Below are 20,684 nucleotides of genomic sequence, written 5' to 3' on the forward strand. Positions count from 1 at the left end.
AGCGGCGCGCGTCGGCGGCCCCTGCGGCAGCGAAGGAGGAGGAGGAGCGGCAGGCGCGGGAGCGGATGCTGGCGGCGGGGAGCGCGGACGGCGCGGAGGGCGCGGGGGGCGAGGGCGTGACAATGCAGCGCAGCATCACGCTGCTCAATGGCGTGGCGATCATCATAGGCACCATCATCGGCTCCGGCATTTTCGTAACACCCACCGGTGTGTTTAGAGAGGCGGGTTCGCCCGGGCTGGCGCTGGTGATATGGACTGTTTGTGGCATTTTCTCCATCGTTGGCGCTCTCTGCTATGCGGAGCTGGGCACTACGATCTCCAAGTCGGGCGGTGACTATGCTTACATGCTCGAAGTCTACGGTTCGCTGCCCGCCTTCCTCAAGCTGTGGATCGAGCTGCTCATCATCCGTCCCTCCTCGCAGTACATCGTGGCGCTCGTCTTCGCCACCTACCTGCTCAAGCCGCTCTTCCCCACCTGCCCGGTGCCCGAGGAGGCTGCCAAGCTCGTGGCCTGCCTCTGCGTGCGTGAGTACCTGCGGGGGACCCGGCCCGAGCGGGGTGGGGGGAAGCGGGGCGAGCCGCGTGCCCGCATGCCCCGGCCATTCCGAATCCCCAACCATCCCCGCAGCCCAAGACCATCCACGAACTCCTGGGCCATCTATCTTCACATTCCAGGGCCATCCCGTATCCCTAGGCTATCCCCGCAGTTCTGGTCCCAGAACCCACGTGCGTTTCATTCATTCCTTTGCACATCACCTTGGGAATTCCGCAGGGACGCAGATAGCCCTTCCCGGAGCCTCTGACGGGTTTTTCACTTTCCCACTTAGTTCATTGATATCCGTTGGGGCTGAGTAATTTCCTCTGCTTCTTGCAAGGCACCCACAAAGAGTATGTGAAAAATCGGATTTCCTGTTTGAGCCTTCTATTGCTGTATATGGACAAAAAAATTGTAGTTAAAATCCCATTCATTTCAGTTCTTCGAACCAACTTAGGAATCAGCAGAGGCCAACTCATACAAAAATCATAGTAATAAAATGCAAGTTAATCTTGTATGTATTAGGATGGGTTTGGAGGTCCCCAAGTTGTGCAGACAGCCATTTGCCATGGTCCTACTGATGGTGGGCACAGTCCTTGTATGTTGGTGGGCACGGCCCGGGTATGTTGTTGGACACAGTGTTACGTAAAATTCCTCCCCCCGCCAGAGACCAAAGAAAGAGGCTGACAACTCCATCATTACATCAAGAAGTTTATGGAGGGAATTTACATATGAGGCGCTTCTGGGCAGCAGCAAGAGGACATGAATATTCTCGGGACTGTGTGGCGGGACGCTGAAGAATTATAGGATAAGGCGGGATGGATAGGATTATGACCCGCCCCAGATAAGGGGGAAACACCTTACCTACTTGTCCAGGAAGCAGCATTTTCCTAGACCAGCATGTCTGGTCCCCTCCATAGGTGAGGAAGTCAGACAGTCTCTGAGGGAAATTATGGCACATAATCTCTCTTCTGGCCCAAATCTGGCACAAAGGTCTGGCAGTGATCAGGCCGCGGTCCCAGTCTCTCTTCCACACTACAGTGTTAGTATGTTGGTGGACACCGTCCTGTCCTCGTATGTTCTTCACCCATGAGTGAGCCGAGCCAGAGAGAATTGCTGCTTTGCAAACAGTTTTCATGTGGAATTTCAGGAAAAAAATCATTTGTACCAAATGTCAAATGCCATGCGATTTTTTTTTCTTTTTGGCTTTTGGCAGTTTTTCCATCTACCACTTGGCCAACCTCTAGGGAAGCTTGCAAGATGGAAGTATCTTGCTTTCAGAGCTGCCACCTGATTTGAGGATTTGCCCAAATCTCACTCATGCACATAAGTACGGAGCTAGCAGGGTACATTCATGGATTCAGGTCCTAGCCATGAAACTCAGGGACTGCAGTTACTTGGAGTGGCTTCTGCCTGGCCATGCCTGCTGGGGCTGCTGGGCTTGTGGACCAACTTTCTTGCATCATTCTCACTGTGGAGTGGGGCAGGTATTTCAGAACTCTGAGGCACTCTGAAAAGTGGCGTAGCATATTCCAAAGGCAGAACATAGTGCAGTTCTGTTTGGCTGCCTGAGGTCACATACTTTCCTGAGACCCTGAACAACTAGTCATGCCAGGTGAAAGAACAGTATTTGCCTCCTTTTTTTGGCGGGGGTGGGGGTGGGGGTGGGGGTGTGGGGGGTGGTGGTTTCAGTGATGTAGCTCTCAGCTTTAAAAAACTTAGGTCCAAATCAATGAATAGTCATAGCAATAGTCGATGTGCCTGAGAATAGGAAAGCTTGTGGCTTCTGGTGAGCTTTGAGATGAGGGTTTTATGAGGTGATGCATTGCACTGAGCTAAGAAAAAGCCCCTTTAAAGGCAAGATGACTTTGTTGGGTTGTTTTGTCATTAAGAGAATTTTAATTGTCTAATTTTCATCCGCGCTAGATATGATATAATGTTTGGGCCTAGTACGTAATGAAATAGGTAATATCTTTAAAGGACCCTCTCTCTCGTCTTTAAAAATGGATCCCTTTTTAAACTTTTGGGTTTATGTAGGTAAATCCTCAGGTAAATTCTAGAAGGGCTATAATTGAATATACCCCGGCCAGAGCTCCGGGTCACTTGCAGCATTGCGGGCTCAGCAGGGAGAGTTATGTCAGTAACACACCTTTTGGTAGGATTGAGGGTGGCACTGGTCATGTACTGATTGGCCTTTGTAGCTGTTTTTCTCAGAACCACCTGTGTGAATGTGATACACACATATGTATGTGTGCAGCTTCTGGTGGAAAGAGGATGTTCAGTAACGGAGGTGCGCCATCTGCAAGAGTGAGCTCTAGTTTAGAGCCTAACACCCTCTGGAGAGGGACATGGCTTGTCCAAGGCTACAGAACTCAGCCAGCCGGACTGGCATGGCTGCTCTCACTCAGCACAGGGAAAGGCATGATTGTCTAAGAGGGGGCCTGGCTTGCCCGTGTAGGGGGCTTCTGAGAAGCCAGTGAAAAGCCACAGAAAGTTCTCGAGTGTTCTTTAATTAATCCACAAAAGCTGGGTTCTAGAATTTCTCCTAAGAAGAGAATGGGTGCCCTGCACCACTTCTTGGAGATATTCCTGCAGCGGTGATGTGCCCCAAAGTGGCTTTCGGGGCAGCCTGTGCTGGTGTCCCACAACAGGACCCTGGATCGCCCTCTCCAGCACTGTGTCATGGGTCTGGAGCACAGTTCTCGTTTTGCTGGTTGGTATTTTCAGTCCCCTGGGCACGTCCCACGACTTTCTTTCTGCTTGTGAAAAAATTGTGTTGTGAAACGGGTTGGCGTTGGTGCTTAAAATGATCCTGGGGACAATATAAATGGGAGGGGAAAAATCCCTTTTCTTGTAGGTCTGACATAGAAATGATGAGATGGGCCATTTCATAGCGTGGCTCTGGTATTTTACCTTTTTAAGGAGTCAAAGATCAAAAGCTATTTCCATAATAACTCTCCACAGCCATGTAGGATTTGGTATGCGACTTGGTTTACATGGATTATTTATCTCTTAACGATAACTTGTTAGCATTTGCTTGAAATTCGGATGAGTCTGGGTTTTGTGTTTGCTGCAAAAGTCACTCAGGCTGGAGTTGAGTTCTCCTTGGCTGGGTTTGCCTTGGACAGTTTATCCTCTCTCCCTGAGCCACTTTCTCTGTAAAATGGAACAGTGGGGGCCTGGGCTGGAGGCACAGGTGAGGGCCAGCCCAGGGTAGGATCCCGTATGTGGGAGTGGCCGTGGTGCGGAAACACAACTGTGGCCTAATTGGTTCTTTATCTCAGAGAAGCAGCACTCAGGAGGAGTCTGAAAGGGCTCACTTCTCCCTCTGCTGAGTCGTGGAAAAGGCTTGGAGCCTGTCCAAGGCCTGTTGTCTCCTGCCCAGGACGTGTAGGTGTCAGGGAAGTGGCTGCAGACGGCTGGTCATCGGCCCTCCTCTTTCCCTCTCCTAGTTGGGTGGAGGGCGAGACCATGCCTGCTGGGACAGCCCCTGCACTCAGACACACAAGTTATGGGAGCACTCGGTGGTTTGCTGGTGGTCGAGAGTGGGACTCTGGGGCACCAAGTGCCCTTCCTGTGTGGTGGCCCCTTGGGAGGTCTGGAGAGCACTTTCTGCCTTCTCATGGAGATGGATGAGGTGGCCAAGACTCCCCTAGACTGAGTTAGCTCCCGACCATGACCCTACTTGGGCAGATCGGCTGTTGTTCCTCTGGAGACCCGTGACCAGAGATACTTTCTACCTGGTGTCAGATAAAGAGCCTACGCTGTGCACGTGGACAGACCTGAGTTCTGTTTCAAGCAATTCACAGAGACCTCCAGGCTTCAGTTTACATATATATGCGAAACGGAGACTTGTCACAGCCCTGCCTGGGTGTTTGTGAGGACTTTAGGCCATGGCGTATCTGATGATGGCACGCATGGTGGCTGTGACTTTTTCTCCACATGCCCTCCATCTGGTGTTTGCTTGTAACATCTCGAGCTGCCCCGGAACTTGCTTTTTTCTGGTTTAGAGAAAAGAAAAAAAGAGGGTATAGAGAAAGAGGGAAAAAGCCAGAGGCGCATGCCGCATTTCCTTTTGGGGTCTGAGCAGATGAGATGCCCATTGCACACCTGTCAGCCCTGCCAGACTCACGGGCTTTGGGGGTTTGGGGGAGAGAAATGCCATCCTGCTATCAGCTCCTCCGAGGTGAGGGTGAAAGGCATGGATGAGGTGTGGGTTTGGTGTCTGTGGGTTGAGCCATGGCCAGTTGACTTACAGATAAGTTGGTCAGTTGGGATGATGTCCAGAGAGGGGAGGGGAGACCATGGCGGCACCCCTGTCCCCCATCCTTCCAGCTACTTGGCTTGTCTCCAGTAGCACTGACTGGGCAGTGACCTCGCTCCTGGGGGTGTGGGACCCCACACAGCATAGCCATCACTGTATCCCTGACACTCCGACCAGGCCTGTCACAGTGAGGCCTGTGTAACAACTCTCACCTAATTCAAGGTGTCTGGCTGCCTGCCAGCCACCAGGACTGAGCCTCTTGGTACATGAGGCAAAGGCTTTTGAGTGTTTCCAAAGAGCTGGTAACCCCAGAATCATAAGCCATGAGCTCAATGCAGACAACAACCCAGTAATTAGCACTGAAATCTGACTTGTCTGGCAGACATGAAAGTGCTCTAGCTGCTGGAGCGAGTCAGGCCAAGTCACAGGACTGGAACTGAGGCCTGTCGGGTCCCTCACAAAAGCATTTGGCCCCCGAGGAAGGTAGGAGATGCTGGCAGGCATTTCTAACCCTTTTTCCTTGGGTCATGGCTTCCTTTGATATTCCCATGGAATGTGCAGGCTCTGCCTAGAAACGTGTACTTGGCATGTTTGCTCCAAACCGTGGTCATGGGGTGCTCAGGCTTCCTAAGGTCCTGGCCCAGGTTGGAAGCCACTCCCACCCCCGAGAGAGGTACCCCATCATGGCAGAAGCAGACCTGACGTTTTCTAGCTAGTACCCTTGGATTCCTTTTTTCCCACATGCTCTGTGCCCTAGCCCGTGAAATCAGTGTTGTCATCCTCATTTTATGGCTGGGGAAACTGAGGCAGAGGTGGGCTGGGAGCACACACAGACTATACATCTTCCTCCGCACTGACCCGCCTTTTGTCATCAGCTGTGTTGGGGACAAGTGGTCATGTCTGTGGCGAGGGTGGTGGGCGCCAGGGGTCTGGGATGATGTCAGACACCACGTCCAGGCATCTGGTTGGCTGTGGCAAGGACACGCGTGGACCTGTGGTTCATCCACGTCCCGGACTCCCAGGAAGCACTTTTCCCCGACTGTAGGCCACTAGACTCCATATACACATTTCATTTTTCTATGGGAGTCACGTTGCAAATGAGCATACAGAGCAGGTGGACTTTTAGCTGCCCCATGGGTTCTAGCTGCCCAGTGGCCATAGGACCTGTCCTGTGGCCACACTGGCCTCCAGTTCTTGTCCCCTCCTTCCATGACTCACAGCATATACCGGGGGCCAGGGAGGCCATGTGATTCCACAGCCCCAGTTGGTGTCACCTTCCCGGCCCTTGTCTGGATTGTGGCTGGGGGAGTTGCCCAGAGTGCACCTGTTCCCATCCCTGGGCTTTGCCCCGTCCTGTCCCTACCAACAAAGACTGCTGTCCAGTCTAGCAACTTCTTGGCTCTGATAGTTGGGGGTCCATCTATATCATGGCATAAGGCCCCCACCTAGCTCTTTGCTCAACCCCAGCAGGATGCTGAATTCTTTCTATTGCTCAGAAGAGTGGGCTGAAAAGCCAGGCAGGGCATTTCTCGGGGCTGCACCCACCCCTCCCCACAGTGGGTTTTGGGAAGAATTGTCACTGACTTCCCGTTCGGGCTCTGGGAGCATGATACATGCAACCTGATCCATGCTCTGAGTCACTCTAACCTTGGTTGCTTGCTGACATCTGTCGCTACTGAGCCCTGATCATCTGAGTTGCTCAAAGGATAGCCAATACAGGACCTAGGCCACCGCCTTCAGACAAAAGCCCTGTGGCCCAGTGTGACCCTCTGGCCAGCCCAACACTTTGTCCTTGTTTGTGTGAGCTGCTAAAGACTGACACAGGATTCAGCCCTCGGCATGCATATAAGCTGTGGAGCTGTGTCTTTACCTGTTTCTCTTCTGAGGGACCCAGTTAGCCTGATCAGCTGGAAGGCCAGGGTTGCTGTAGAAAGCCTGAGCAGGGCCCTGGCTCCATCCCTCAGGCTCTGAGTCCTTGGACTGTGGGACACGGTCCGGGTGCTTGACTTCTCTGGGTCGGTATTTTAGAGCCTGGAGCAGGGCAGGGGTGGATGGGTTGTGCCGACAGAGGTTGTGTGAGTCAGCCATCCAATCCCGGCAGGGGTCAGGTATCAGAGGGACTGTCCAGGAATCCACAACAGAGCAGTTTTGCCTGGAGAGGGGAACAGAGGATGCCCTGGGGAACCAAGAGCTACAGCCCTCCAGGTGCCGAGAGGAGGCTGCAGGTACGCCAAGTGTAGTGGCGGGAGGTGGGGCCTGGCCGGAGCCACTTCCGGTGGGTCTGGGTGCCCTACTCAGTCACACTTGTGTGTTACTGGTCTGGTGGGTGTTCTTTCAGAACCCCTCAGTGCTGAGGGAAAGGACTGGAGGTGGGTGTGGAGTGGGGAAGCCCAGGAGCGGCAGTGGGTAGAAAAGGTTTCCCCTGAGGCCAGCCTGTTCCAGGAGGGACCATCTGCTGGCTTGGGCTGAGGGGGCCAAGTTCGGGAGTCTGAGAAAGAAGCTGAACCAGAGTTTGGTTAACTAGCATTTTGTTCCAGTGGATTGGTGGGGACAGGCAGTTCAGCTCATCGCTGCTGAGGCACAGAATTGGAATGTGAGGGTCTGTGTCCTGCCTGGTCACAGATAAACAAACAGGTGTTGTGAGTGTCCTCTAGTCATAAAGGGAGGGGCTTCTCTGCAGTGAGCCCATTTCAGAACATGAGGGAGGGGGCTGTAAGCCTTCAGTGTCTTCCAGGATGGCAGGGCTTGGTGAAGTCCAGTGCTGTCATGTTCATATGAAGACCCCATACTGGGGTGTCAGAGCTGGGGCTATGGAGCAGAATGGGGACTGGGCCCTGCCCTGGGGTGGCCTCACCCAGTAGGAGGGAGATGTGAACACACACGTTCTGTAGCTCAGGTCAGGTGTAATGAGGCGTGGAGGCTGGGGAGCTGGGGGCCATCTGGCCTGCCTGCCCAGGGTGCTTGGCGCTAGCACTCATGGACACTGCTCCCTGCAAGTCCTGTGTGAGAAACCCTTAGCCCAGATACCTGTTCAAGGTCCCACTCCAGAATGACAGTCTGGTTTAGAGATGTGGGACAGTGTCCCCCATACACCTATCCCCTCCTTTTCAGGGGTTCCCAGTAGACTTGCATCTTAGGCATGCTTATGGTGAGTGGGGCCCTACGGGGTTCGTCCTCATTGGTGAGTCTCAGCCCTGGCCGTACCTTGGAATCACCTGGTTCGGACTAATGCCCAGTCTCCTCCCCCAGACCCAGCAAAGTGGGAGCATAGTGCAGGTCAGGGGGCTTGGGTGGAGCTTCTCATGGGCAGTCAGGATCGAAGACCCTGATTGAGTAGCCACAGCATACTCAACCAGAGGGGGACTTAGGAGACCTAGACGTCCTTACACCACTCTCCTGGTGACAGCTGCGTGACTTTCAGCAAGTCGGACAGCCTCTCTGAACTCCGTTTACAACTATCAATGAGAGTGTTGGGTTGAATGCTACACATGTCCCCTACCCCTCAGGTACAGCGACTGCAGACGGGTTTCTCTGCTTTTTCTTCTTTATTAGTATAACTGCTGGAGGAACAGAGGGTTTAGGGTGGGGCAAGAGTTTCCAGGCCACAGATGTACGTACGCATATATCTGCATTTAGCCAGCAATGGAAATACAGTCTTATCTGTTTTCAGCAGATCGTCACACTTAGCAATGACCAGTCAGATTAATACTAATCCTTGGTGGGGTGCCAGATGCTGTGTTTCTATAACTCAGCCACAGAGCAGATGGCAGGCAGTATTCCTATTTAGTGGATGAGGAAATAGGCTCAGACACACTAAGTAACCTGCCCAAGGTCACACAGCATGGCAGAACTTCGAGAATTTCAGTCCTGGCTATTCTTGGGCTTAGGAGGCCCTTTGGGAAGTTGCCTGCTTTCCAAGACTCTTGCTTCCAAAGAGCTCTGTAAAGAAGGGAGTCACTATTTATGGGGTTTCCTGCTTACCCCAGGACTCAGGGTGTTGGCAGATTTTAGAGTTGACTAAATCTGCCTCTCTCTGGCGTGTTTTGAAATGAATGTGTCAGCCCTGTTCTAGACGCTTGCCGACACCACCACCCTGGGCTGGGGTGAACTCTGTGTGGTCAGGCCTAACCCAGACCCGGTTAAAATGGGAACGTGTTCCAGGACTGGTCACAGGGAATTTGAAAATGTAATGCTAACCTATTAGTAATTTCTTTTGGAAGAAATCAGTGACTCAGAGGTAGGGGAGGGGCATGAGGGCCTGCGTCCACCACCTCCCTGCCCTGGACTGCAAATTTCATGTCTTGCTTCTCCCATGGGTGGCAGCCTCTTGAATTGGAGCACCTCTCTTTGCTCCTAGGGAGACTGGAATCCAACCTGAACAACTCCCTCCCTCTGGGAATTGCTTCATTTTCCCTCAGTGGCCAGCGGTGGGAATGTGGGTGGGTTTAGAGCCTCTGTTGACCTGAACTGCTCAGCGTTTTAGTGCATCCTGGAAGTGAGGTCAATCTTCTCACGTGGTTTGGGTTGTCAGGTCACACACATTTGTTTTCTTGGAGCCCCGTAGAGGTGACTTCTGTACTGTGAAGTCACCCCCTGGTACTCCAAGTGGGATCCCCAGATCAGCAGCTGCAGCATCCCTGGAAACAGGTCAGAAAGGCAGATTCTCAGGCCCCCAGAGGACTGACACAACTGGGTGTGAGACCCCATCTGTCATTAGGAGTGAAGAAAGTGTCAAGAAATGAAGAAATGTTAGGATGCAGAGGCACAGGCCATCGTGGGGGGCCTTGCCTGGGGTGGGGCTGACTGTGGGGAGGCAGCTCACACTGAGCCCAGAGGACATCTGGACTTTAAGGAGTCAGGGAGGAGGGTGCTGAATAACAAGCCCCGCGACCGACCATCGAGTGCCCACAAAACCTTGGGTCCCCTGTGTGTGCTGGGTGGATTTAGACGAATAAGACTAAGGCAGGACAAGAACCCACAGAGTGACTGGACACCCTTCAGTGGTCAGCCCTGTTGGGAGCTGCTCTCCCAACCAGCAGGGCCACCCCATCCTGTGCTTTTGGTACCTGAGCAAGGCCGTGGTCAGTGGCTGCCATCCTAGGAGCCAGTCCACCTGCAGCCAGGGCTCAGGCTCCAAATGCCCAGTGAGTGCTACAGTGTTTGACAGGTGGGGTCAGGCTCCAAGTTATTAGGCTGACTGGCTGCCTGGGCCCGGGTCTCAGACCAGCTTCGGTGCCAGTGGTCAGTGGGTGCTGCTCTCTGGTGTGGTGCCAACTGCTGCCCCGGATAAGCCCGGGAGACCAGACTGGTGGAGCTTCCTGGAATGGATACAGCCTACCAGCCACTTCCTCTCTGTCTCGGGGGGCCTGCGGCAGAACTCTGGGTCAAATTATGCTCATTTGCTTGGCACCTTGCCACCCCTCCCTCCACCCTCCGGCCAGTTTCTGAGAGCCGGACCCCACCTGTGTGAGGCAGCATTGCTCATAGGTCTCAAACTGTTTTTGCCCCAAGAATTGGCCCTATTTATGAGGACCCTAAAACCACATGCAGAAGCACTTGATTTTTCAGAGACTCGTTTGAGGAGCCCAGCAGCAGCAGCTTCTTGTTAGGACTCAGTAGTGAGGTTCTGGGCTCTGGGGCTCCTAACTGTTGGTCCTGCCTGGAACCCAGATGTTAACCTGCCCCTGTCCCCTTCCTCTTCCCTTTCGCCCTAGGGGAGATGTTCCCTGCAGGGCCTCACCTGGGGATGGGTCGGGTCAATTGCTGCAGCCCCCTGGGGGCTCTTTTCATTGGAGATATGGGACAGATTTTCTGTTAAGAAGAGGCTAGCCGGTACCCAGGTGCTGCAGTTATGGATGGTCCTGTTGGGCTTGTCACCACTTTCCTCTGATGTTTGACCTTGAGTCAGCAGTGTGAATGAGGGGCATAGAGTCAGCCTGCCATCCCCAGGTGCGCTGAGAGCACTGAATGAGTGAGTCTGAGTATACAGCTGGTGCTCATATATTGCTCTTCCTGCTGGGATCATTGCTGGTTTTGTTTTCTGTGCTCACAAAATCTTGAAGTGACACCACGGTCACCTGGCCTGATAAATTCCATCAGGGTTTTTTCCTCAGTTGGGGAGGGAAGAGGATTTTGGTGAATTATTTTGTAGTTGTTTGTGTGTGCGCGTGCATATGCACACGCGTGCATGTTTGGTGTTTTTAAACGAAAACAGGCTCCTCTTGCATTTCAAGCCTTCCCTTTTGAGCGAGACACCCAGTGAGCACGACGTAACCTAAAGCTGTAAAACTAGCAGAAAATAGCTGATGTCATTGTCTGTAGAAGTCAGACCTGGGGGCGGAACCCCGACAGTGGGGAGAGTTATCAGGAGGTGCACAGTTAGGGGGCCTGGAGACTAAGACGGTCGGATTAGGCTAGGGAGAGGGGCCTTTGGGTGCTGCTCAGATAACCTACCTCTCTGAGGCAGAGGCCAAGGCCAGGAGGAGGCTGGTGACATGGGTGTATGTCAGGGGTGAGTGCTCCTACCCACTCAGCACTTTCTCATGCACCACCATGCCATTATAAAGTGGGCATGATGGGGGCCCCAACCAGATGGTGAAGCAGAGAAATTGAGAGGTCTTTCGAGTCACAGTGGTTGTGGAGACCTTCAAGATACACTGTGCTCAGGGTCGGGGAGAATCCCGGAGGCACTACCCTAGGGGCTCCTGAGAAATAACAGATCGAGGTGGGGAGCCCTTGCGTCATCGAGCTTGTGCTCAGCCAGTGTCCTCGGCCCTTGTGGCCCTTTGGGGATATGCTGCCCTTGGGGTCTGCAGATGAGGAATCTGAACCGAGTAGCCTAGTCATTCAGGCTGGCAGGAGTTGGAGCTCATGGCTGGGCTTTAACTATGACCAGGTGTCCCCTGAGGCCAGGCAGTGAGAGCAGGAGGCGCAGCTGAGGGGCCTTCCTTCCTTCACTGGGAAACACTTCCTGCCTTTGAGGTGCACTGGACATGAGGATGGGGATATAGGTGGAGCCACAGCCGGAGGAGGAGGTGGGAGCTGGCGGGTCGAGCCCCCGGTGCAGCCCGGCTCCTTTGCTGAGGTTGAGCTGGATGCCCCTGCCAGCCAGCTGAGTGAGTCATGTTACAGCAGGATAAGGATGGGGACAGACAAAAATCTGAAGGACGGGCTTCCGTTTTAGCTTGGGCCTGTGAAATGAACCATCCGTATCCAGCCAGAGCCAATTTCTGTCCAGAGGTTGCTGGGTTTTATCTCCTTGGTCCCAGCTGTTGTGGAACTTGGGTGCAGCCATGCCTACCTAGGGGTGCTGGCTCAGGGAACCCCGGAGAGGGCTGGCTTCTAGCCAGGGTGCCCTCCTGACAGCCGCCCACCTTTATCAGCCTGCTCTTTGGCTGGCGCCCTGGTGTGCCCCATTCTCTCTCTGACTACAGCACAAGTACTTTCTCCTAATCTCCCTTCCTAGAGAGGCTGGGAGTTGGTAGTGATGGTGACAACAGCAGCAAATCCTCCTTACTTCGCCTTACACCCAGGGCCTCCCAGTGTGCCCATCAGCCCCCATCCTGCAGGTATAGAAACAGGATTGGAGAAGTTGGGCATCTTGCTCAGGTGGTAGAGCTTAAAGCAGGCAGCTGAGCTTCAAATCCAGTTCAGTGACTACCTTCCAGAACTGCTTTTGTTAAAGCTAAGAGACACTGCATCCTGTTGGATTCATTTATTTACTTAAGATTCTATTTCATTTTGAAATATTTTGGAAAAGGAACATTAAGAACAATAAAGCACTTGTTTACTCACTGACCAATGAAAATGAAAATTTTATTACATGTTTCGGTTCTTCTTTTTGTAAAGAAATATATATCATAAAGTTCCTTTGTTCTGTGATCTGGTCCTTTCCCCTTCCAGAATGCGGACTGCCAGCCCGCCCTGCCTGTCCACGATCTGGATATATTTAATGTCTGGAGCCAGAGCCGCAACCGTGGAGCGGCTCTCCAATACCTGCTGGGCAGGGCTCAGCACTTTCTGGCCGGGAACAGCTGGGTTGGATCTTGGATTGGGCAGGGTTGTGTGCAAAGCCTTTGTGCCCTTTGTTCTCAATGGAGGGGCATTGGGGTGGCAGAGGAGAGGCCCTGGGCCTTTGTTCCACCCTATTGACAACTAAGACCTCCTTGGTATCAGTGACCACAACAGTAGGAGAGCCCACAGGCTGGGGGCTCTGGGTAAGCTGCCTCCCCTTCCTGGAGCCTCAGAGTCTTCATCTGAAATGGAGAGCTCCCCCTTCTCACTGCAGGCTAGAGAGACCCCAAATGGAGTGAGGCGAGCAGAGGTGACAGAGCTGGCTGCATTCAGTGCTGGCAGTGCCACTCTGGTTTCTATATCTAGTGGCCAAATGCCCACTGTGAGGAGAGGACCAGCTTGCTGGAGGCTAAAGGTGGGTAGGACTGGTGGCAGCAGGAAGAGCTGCCAGGAGGTGCTGTGAGCATGGCCACACCTTCCCTGCATGCCCTGCTTTCCTCCGGGCATGAATGGAGAAGTGATGCAATCTGCAGGCCTCTTGCAGCATCCAGAATGCTGTGTGCTTCTGGGAGGAGGGGCCTGAGGCACTTGGTTCAGGATTGTCATTCACTCATAAGGAAATGTCCCAAAAAAAGCCTCCGGACTCGCCCTCCCTCTGTGTAGAGGCTTCCTGTGCAGAGGCACCTAAGTGCAAGAAGAAACAAACTGGACCAGAGAGCACTAGACTGGAAGCGTTTCCCTGGGAGCCCAGGAAAAGGGAATTTCACTACTTAACTCTACCCCCCCCCCCCCCCCCCCCCCACCCGCCCGTATTGTCAGTCCTGAGGGGAATGTCAGAGGGCCCTAGAGACCTGGATCTCAGTCCTGGGTCTGCCCTTACCACATTAGACAGGGGGCTTCTCTGAGCTTTTGTTTCCTCTTCTGTGCTGGGAATGGCATTGCTGACGTGGCTAGTACAGGACAGTTGTCTCTGTATTGGCCCTGAGGGCCTGGACCAAGTGTATTTCTACCCTAGAGCCACACAATGAAGGTCACTGCTACTGTTTGCCCCATACATTACATCAGCCCCCACCTCTTTCAAGAGGTGGCTTCAGAACCTGTGACATGGACACTATGCCATGAGCCCCATGTTCTCACTGCCTCATTTAAAACCCCTACCACTCCAAGGCAGTTCAACTTACTAAGAGCCTCTGACAGGTATGAAACCACAGTCTAGGATCCAGGGGGCTCTGCCAGGGTCCCCACTTTTAAGGGCTACTACAGGGCCATATGTCACATCCCTTTGCTATCATACCTGGTACAGGAGAACTTCTGAGTATTTCAGTTTAGGAATAGCAGCCCAAAGCAAGTACTTTCAAAACGTTTTTGAGTCTGAACTTTCTCAGTGCCCAGCATTCAGTCTCGGTCAGCCATTGCATCAGCCAGAGTTCAGAGCAGTGAAGAAAACATGAGAGGGGGAGGGTGCTATTAAGGCGTCAGTTAATTTACGAGAGAGAGAAGCAGGCAGGGCAGTGAGGCCCGTAATCCTATCCGGAGCACACTGGGAAGATTTCCTGTTCCACCTGAATCTGTGGGTTTCATTGATTTAATTAGCATGGATTTATCTCTATGGAGCCTAGTCCTCAAATTGTAAAATTACATGTAATTAATCTAGCTGAGGAGAGATGCCACCTGGGGTCCCTCAGCCCTGGGTTAGTTCTATCTGGAAAAGAAAAAGGATGAGCAAAAGGCTTTTCCAGGCTTTCTTACCTTACTGCGGCCCATCGCGGAAAGGCCCTTCCCTAGGTCCCGGCCGTTCCGGTTAATATTTAATGATCAGCCCCCCAAAAAAAAAAAAAAAAGGCCCTCATCTGTGCTCCTGCAGATTTCTGTCCCCTGGTGCAAATGCTCCCAGGGTAGCTGGTTTCAAACACAGGGAGCTGGGACAAGATCATGGCGGCATATTCAGCAGCATGGAGACCTGATGAGTTAATAGGAAGGGATCAGTATTGTGTTTGTTTCCATTAATATAATTTTGTTTCGTTGGAAGGTGACCGCATGGCTGTGCGAACAGCCAGCTCTCAAGATCCCTGAACCCACAGTGGCGGCATCCGCGCACATCCGCGGGCACGGGGCTGAGGTCTTACTGGCGCCCAGGCAGCGCCTGCTTGTCTCCGGGTGCACTTGTCGAGACTGGCTTAGCTGCCGCCCTGCCCCACCTCTCCTCCCATTCAATTCCCACCAGTGAGTTGGTGCGATTTTCAGTTTTCAAGCTTTGCTGTTACAAGAGCAGTGGAACTGGAGCACATGTGGTTTCCTCCGCCAGCTGGGACCGCCTGAGCGTGACTGCTTTTTGACTCCCGGACTGTGACTGTACATTTGACCCCCATTTCAGGTGTCAGAATTGTCCCCATGGTCCCACCACTTGGTTTGTCTTATGGATTCATGCCAACAGAATACCTCACTCACCTATTTCCTCTGTGGGATTCTAGAGGATTCCCTCTGAAGAAAGGGTTTCCCACTTACAAGGAGTTCGGTGGGCTTGTGTGAACCCAATAAGTTATGCTAAATGTTGAGTGGGTGCAAAAAGGTGAATGCAGTCCTCCTAATGGCAGGTTTGCTACGTAACCTCTCTGAAGACAGCAGTCAACTCATCAAAGACCTGACTCAGGTGCGCGGATGGTGGGGTGGGGGAGGGGAGGAAAGATAGCTGTTTTGACCGTCGGTCCCTTAGGACAGTGGTCCCCAACCTTTCTAGCACCAGGGATAGGTACTCCTATGAGAAACTAATGCCTGAGGTGGAGCTGAGGCAGTGATGCTAGCACTGGGGAGAGGCTGTGAATACAGATGAAGCTTCGCTCATTCACCTGCTGCTCACCTCCTGCTGTGCGGCCCGCTTCCTAACAGGCCACAGACAGGTACTGGTCTGTGGCCGGGGCAGGGTTGGGGACCCCTGCCTTAAGAGGTTGAAATGCTTTCATTAAGGGTTATACTGCGACACTGGGGTGCATCAGGCAGGGGGTGCAGTAGGGGCTCCCGCCGCCGAGAAGTGGGGTACTCAGAGGCCTGTGACAGCCCCAGACAGGGAATTTCAGTTTGAAACCTAGAGGAGGGAGGCAGGAGGAGGGGTGGCCCAGCCTGGGGGCTGAAGCAGGACCAGAACCCTCAATAAGCAAGCTCCTGAGCATAAGCTGTGACAATGACTACTTAAAGTAGGCCCCGCATAGGAAGTGAAGAAGGAATCTGACCAGTTCGGAGCAGTGCAACCAAGGAGAAAGAGAAACCTAAAGAAATAGCAGAAAATCAACAGAATTGGTCATCCAATCCAGAGGAGGCAAAAGATTCCCAGTCATCTCCAGCTGAAAGCCAAAGTAGTCCACGCTGCCAGAAGAGAGAGAAGGATCCGGCTGAGAGCGAGCAGGGAGGTTTCTCTGTTCATACCCCCATGGCTTCAGAAACAAAAGCCCTATAACTTAGTAGTGGCCAAAGGTGGAGGAGATAAGAAAAAGGTGAGGACCAAGTGTTACTTGAAAAACTGTTGTGGAAGAGCAGGTTTTAGATGGAGGAATCTATTCCTTGAGAAGCAAGGCAGGCCAAAGGGTGACGGGTGATATCAGAGTCGATGTCAAGGAAGAGAAACCTTCAGTGAGCAGTCCTGAGACAGCCTGCTGAAGAAGTCAAGGAGGGAGAGAAGGAGAAGGTAAATACAGGAAGACAAATCAGAAGAAGCAGCAAAAGGAGACAAAGGAAGTACAGACCAGTGAGCAGAAAGCAGAGAAGGCCTCACAAAAAATCACCAAGAAGACCAAGCTGTCCACTGTAAAGTGACCTTCCTAGATGGCACCAGGTACAGCTGCGACCTAGAGAAACGTGCTAAGGGCCAAGTGTTATTTGACAAAGTGTGTGAACATGTCAATCTTTTGGAGGACTACTTTGGACTTTTGTTTAGGGAAAGCCCTGAGCAGAGAAACTGGCTAGACTCCGCAAAAGAAATAGACAACTATGGAATACCTTCCCTGGGTGTTCACCTTTAATATGTGACGTTTCGTCCTCTTGATCCATCTCTGTTGACTGAAGATACTGCCAGATACTTCTTGTACCTTCAGCTCAGGCAAGACACTGCCTCTGACCACCTGCCTCGCTCTTTTTGTGACTCAAGCTTCCCTGAGATCTTAGACATTGCAGGCTGAACTTGGAGACTGTAACCCAGAAGAGCATGCTGGTCATGACCTCAGTGACTTCCAGTTTTTCCCCACACAGACGAAGGAGCTGGAAAAGAAGATGGTAGAGCTGCATAAAACCCACAGGGGCTTATCTCCAGCACAAGCTGATTCTCAGTTCGTAGAAAATGCAAAGAGGCTTTCCATACATGGCGTTACCTACATCATGCGAAGGACTCAGAAGGCGTGGACATCAATCATGCCATTTACAAAGACAGAGTAAGAATCAATAGTTTTACTTGGCTGAAAATCTTGAAGATTTCCTCTAAGTGGAGTAACTTCTATATGAAAGTTAGGCCAGCATAGCTAGAACAATTTGAGAGTACATTGGATTCAAATTGCCGAACCGCCAGGCTGCAAAAATGCTATAGAAATTATGTGTGGAACATCATACTTTCTACAGGCTCGTGTTTCCAGAGCAGTCACCAAAGGCCAAATTCCTGACCTTGGGGTCCAGATTTTGCTACAGCATATCTAAGCCCAGACCCTCCAGGCAAGCACCTTCATTAATAGGGCAGCACCACACTTTGAGTGCATGACTCCTCTCCAGGAGTCTAGATGGAGCTTTAGTTGGTGTTGTGGACCAACATCTTAAGGATTTTCCTGGCCTTGCTGGGGAGGTTTCAGCTCGTGACCACGGAGCTGTCAACACCGCCATGGTATAAGACAGAGATGGCAGAAGGGACATCAGAAGCCCAACTAAAGCCCCACACGTGCAACTCATTGAAGGAAAGCGTTCACATGAGACCGATTGTAGTGGAGAAAAAGCAAGCAGAAAATGGGAAAGACGAAAGAGTAATCTCTGAAGAAATACATGGTAAAGAGATACCACCTGGGGGAGGGGTCCTGGAGCAATCAGCAAGGTGGAGCCTCTGACCCAGAAAGACCTTACCTGCCTGTCTTCCTGGAGCCGCAGCAGCAGTGAGAAGAAGAAGGAGCCATGGGAGAGCACTAGCCCCACCGCTGTGTGACCGAGGGCACCATGAAGGAAGAATAGGAGCATGGAGCAGAGGTGGAGGAAATACGTGGCCGAGCAGCTGAGGTAGTGGAGAGGAAGGAACCAGTCCCAGAAGCCAGCCCACGCAAACAAGCAGGCGTCAGTGTCAGCACAGTAGAAACAGTGATCCAGGAAAATGTAGTTGCCCCAAAGGTATCTTCAGAGAAGAGTGTACACAAAGGCGCTATTGGGCAAGAGGTGAGTGATGACACACAGGACAAGCAATATAAAGTTTGTTAACAGAGTCTACGGCCATGCCACCCTGAACGTGCCGATCCCGTCTGATCTCGGAAGCTGAGCAGGATTGGGCCTGGTTAGTACTTGGATGGGAGACCACCTAGGAAGACCAGGTGCGGTGCTGTAGGCGTTAAAAAAAAGAAGTTAACAGAGAGATGTCTCATGTTGACATTGATGTTATGCCACAGATTATTTGTTCAGACCACCGGTGGTAAAAACAGAGATGGTAACAATTTCTGATGCCTTGCAAAGGACAGAAGTCTCTACCAAGGAAGTCTCTGTTGTCCAAACGGAGACCTGAATCATCACCTACGGGTCTGCACAGATTGATGGCGGGGCTGATGGTGACTAGGGCACGTTACGGACCACACAAACCGTCATATCTGAGTCTGTGTCAACAACAGCAACCACACACATCACCAAAACTGTAAAAGGTGGAATATTGGAAACAAGAATTGAGAAATGCGTCGTGATCACGGGAGGTGCAGATATCGATCATGACCAGGTGCTGGCCCAGGCCATCAGGGAAGCCAGAGAGCAGCACCCCGACGTACCGGTCACCGGAGTGGTGATGCACAAAGAAACCGAGTTGGAGGAAGAGGGAGAGTACTTTATGAATTTCATTTTTTAAACGACATTGAACTTTGTGAATCTGAAGAATTTTGACCAAGTCTAAATGCCACACTACCACAGCGGAGTTATCCTACGCCTGGTAGCAGTGACCAGAGCCTGAAGAATTCAAATGCCAGCACCAAACCTTAACAGCTCTGGTCTATACTGTTCCCTCGCATTTTAATATTTTGTTTTATAACCACTTCTAAATATTCTTGGTATTTTTTTCGATTAGGGAGTTTTGTTTTTGTTTCCTGTTTACTTTGGGTATAACTACCCGCTTTTTATGACTCCTTTTGATCAAATGGTAATGGACAAAGCAGCCCCAGCTGGTAAGGTGCTGTTCGCCTTAACAGTCGCTGTTGCACGGAAAGGAAACTCTGTGACTGACTTAGATAGTGGCTTTCCTTCTTCCAGATTCTTCCCATTGAATTCCCCTGGAACTACAGTAAGCGTTCATAGAGTTTTCAGATTGCAGTAAATCTACTGTGTGAGAAAATATTAATACAGATAAAAAGCATTTTTTACATCTTGAAAATTTTCTAATATCTGAGAAATTCATTGGGGGTATTTTTTACCTTGAACCCTTTTTTTTTTGACTTTCCATTCCTATGACTTTGCTTTTAGTGGAAAGTCAGAGAACATCCATTATTAAGAAGTTTAATGACCATGCACTGTGTTTAGAGACCCTGTTGCAACGCAGTGCCAACACTGCTCAGACACATGCTCTTCGGCAGCGTTCTAGAAAGGGGGTGGGAGGGAGAGAGAAAACGAGTTCTTCCTTTCTACTAAAATATTCAGGCAGCTTAAAACCTTAGTACTTTCTTTCTTAATGTGTCCAGATTTCAATACTTTCCATTGTTTGAACATTTGTGTAGAACACTTGTTTTGCGTTAAACCTCTTTGTCTGCGTGTCAAGGTGACCTTTTGTTATTGAGCAGGTCTGTTTCTGTCAGATAGTTTGATGAGTCACACGGGTTTGAGGACACTGGGGAAAGGAGTAGGGACTGTGGTGTTTTTTTGATGGTTACAGGATATACCATTTAAAGCTGACACCAGAGTCCTGATAGGGGCTTATTAACCGTATTGAACAGTTTTTTCTTTGTCTTTGAGCCTATGTGTACTTGTAATGCCAGATTAGATTTGTAATAGCCTCAAGTTGTGTTAAACATTTTATTTTGCTTTCTGTAATACTGTTATAGAATAAAATGCTGCTTATTCTCTAAAAACGGAAAGAAATTCATTCATTGAAAAATGTCCTTTGTGACAGCCCAGGTGTGCCTAGGATCACAGCTAAAGCGGAGTGTGGTCCTCGACCTTTGACCTTGGGCCTGGAGAGCTGTCAGGTTTATCAAAACAAGTCCCAGAGGATGAGCCCCCACCAAAGGGCTGGGTTCCCTTTCAGCCTATTCCCCTGGTGCCGACCACCTGTTGGGCGGGACTCACTCTCTGCCTTCTCTCCACAGTGCTGCTCACGGCCGTGAACTGTTACAGCGTGAAGGCCGCCACACGGGTCCAGGATGCCTTCGCCGCCGCCAAACTCCTGGCTCTGGCTTTGATCATTCTGCTGGGCTTTATCCAGATCGGCAAGGGTGAGTGTGGCCTCTGAGTCCCGATAGCCATCCTGGAGGGCCTGTTATGCACAGGGTGGGGGGAGTCCCCACTTCTGAATGTCCCCAGCCAGCCCACAGATCTGCCATGCTCTGACACAAGTCACCCACTGTGCACCCTCACCCTAAACAGGAGGTTCCTCCGCCCCGAATGCCCCCAGCCCTCAGGTCTATCTAGCATGCTAGCATGAAAGGGTGTACGTGAATTGGGGCACTG

The 20,684-nt window shown here is 51.6% G+C and overlaps 1 protein-coding gene and 1 pseudogene across 1 annotated transcript in view; both read left to right on the forward strand.

Moving 5' to 3' along the window:
• SLC7A5 (solute carrier family 7 member 5) overlaps positions 1-20,684 on the forward strand; it is a 42,161-nt gene that overhangs the window by 1,535 nt on the left and 19,942 nt on the right. The window contains exons 2-3 of the mRNA XM_011370249.2: positions 3-525; positions 20,324-20,449. Of these exons, the coding sequence (XP_011368551.2) occupies positions 3-525; positions 20,324-20,449 (649 nt within the window). The remainder of the gene's footprint in view (positions 1-2; positions 526-20,323; positions 20,450-20,684) is intronic.
• LOC111745832 lies at positions 18,253-18,370 on the forward strand (annotated as a pseudogene).

This window comes from Pteropus vampyrus, unplaced genomic scaffold (genome assembly GCF_000151845.1).
Source record: "Pteropus vampyrus isolate Shadow unplaced genomic scaffold, Pvam_2.0 Scaffold166, whole genome shotgun sequence".
Classification (NCBI taxonomy): Eukaryota; Metazoa; Chordata; class Mammalia; order Chiroptera; family Pteropodidae; genus Pteropus; species Pteropus vampyrus.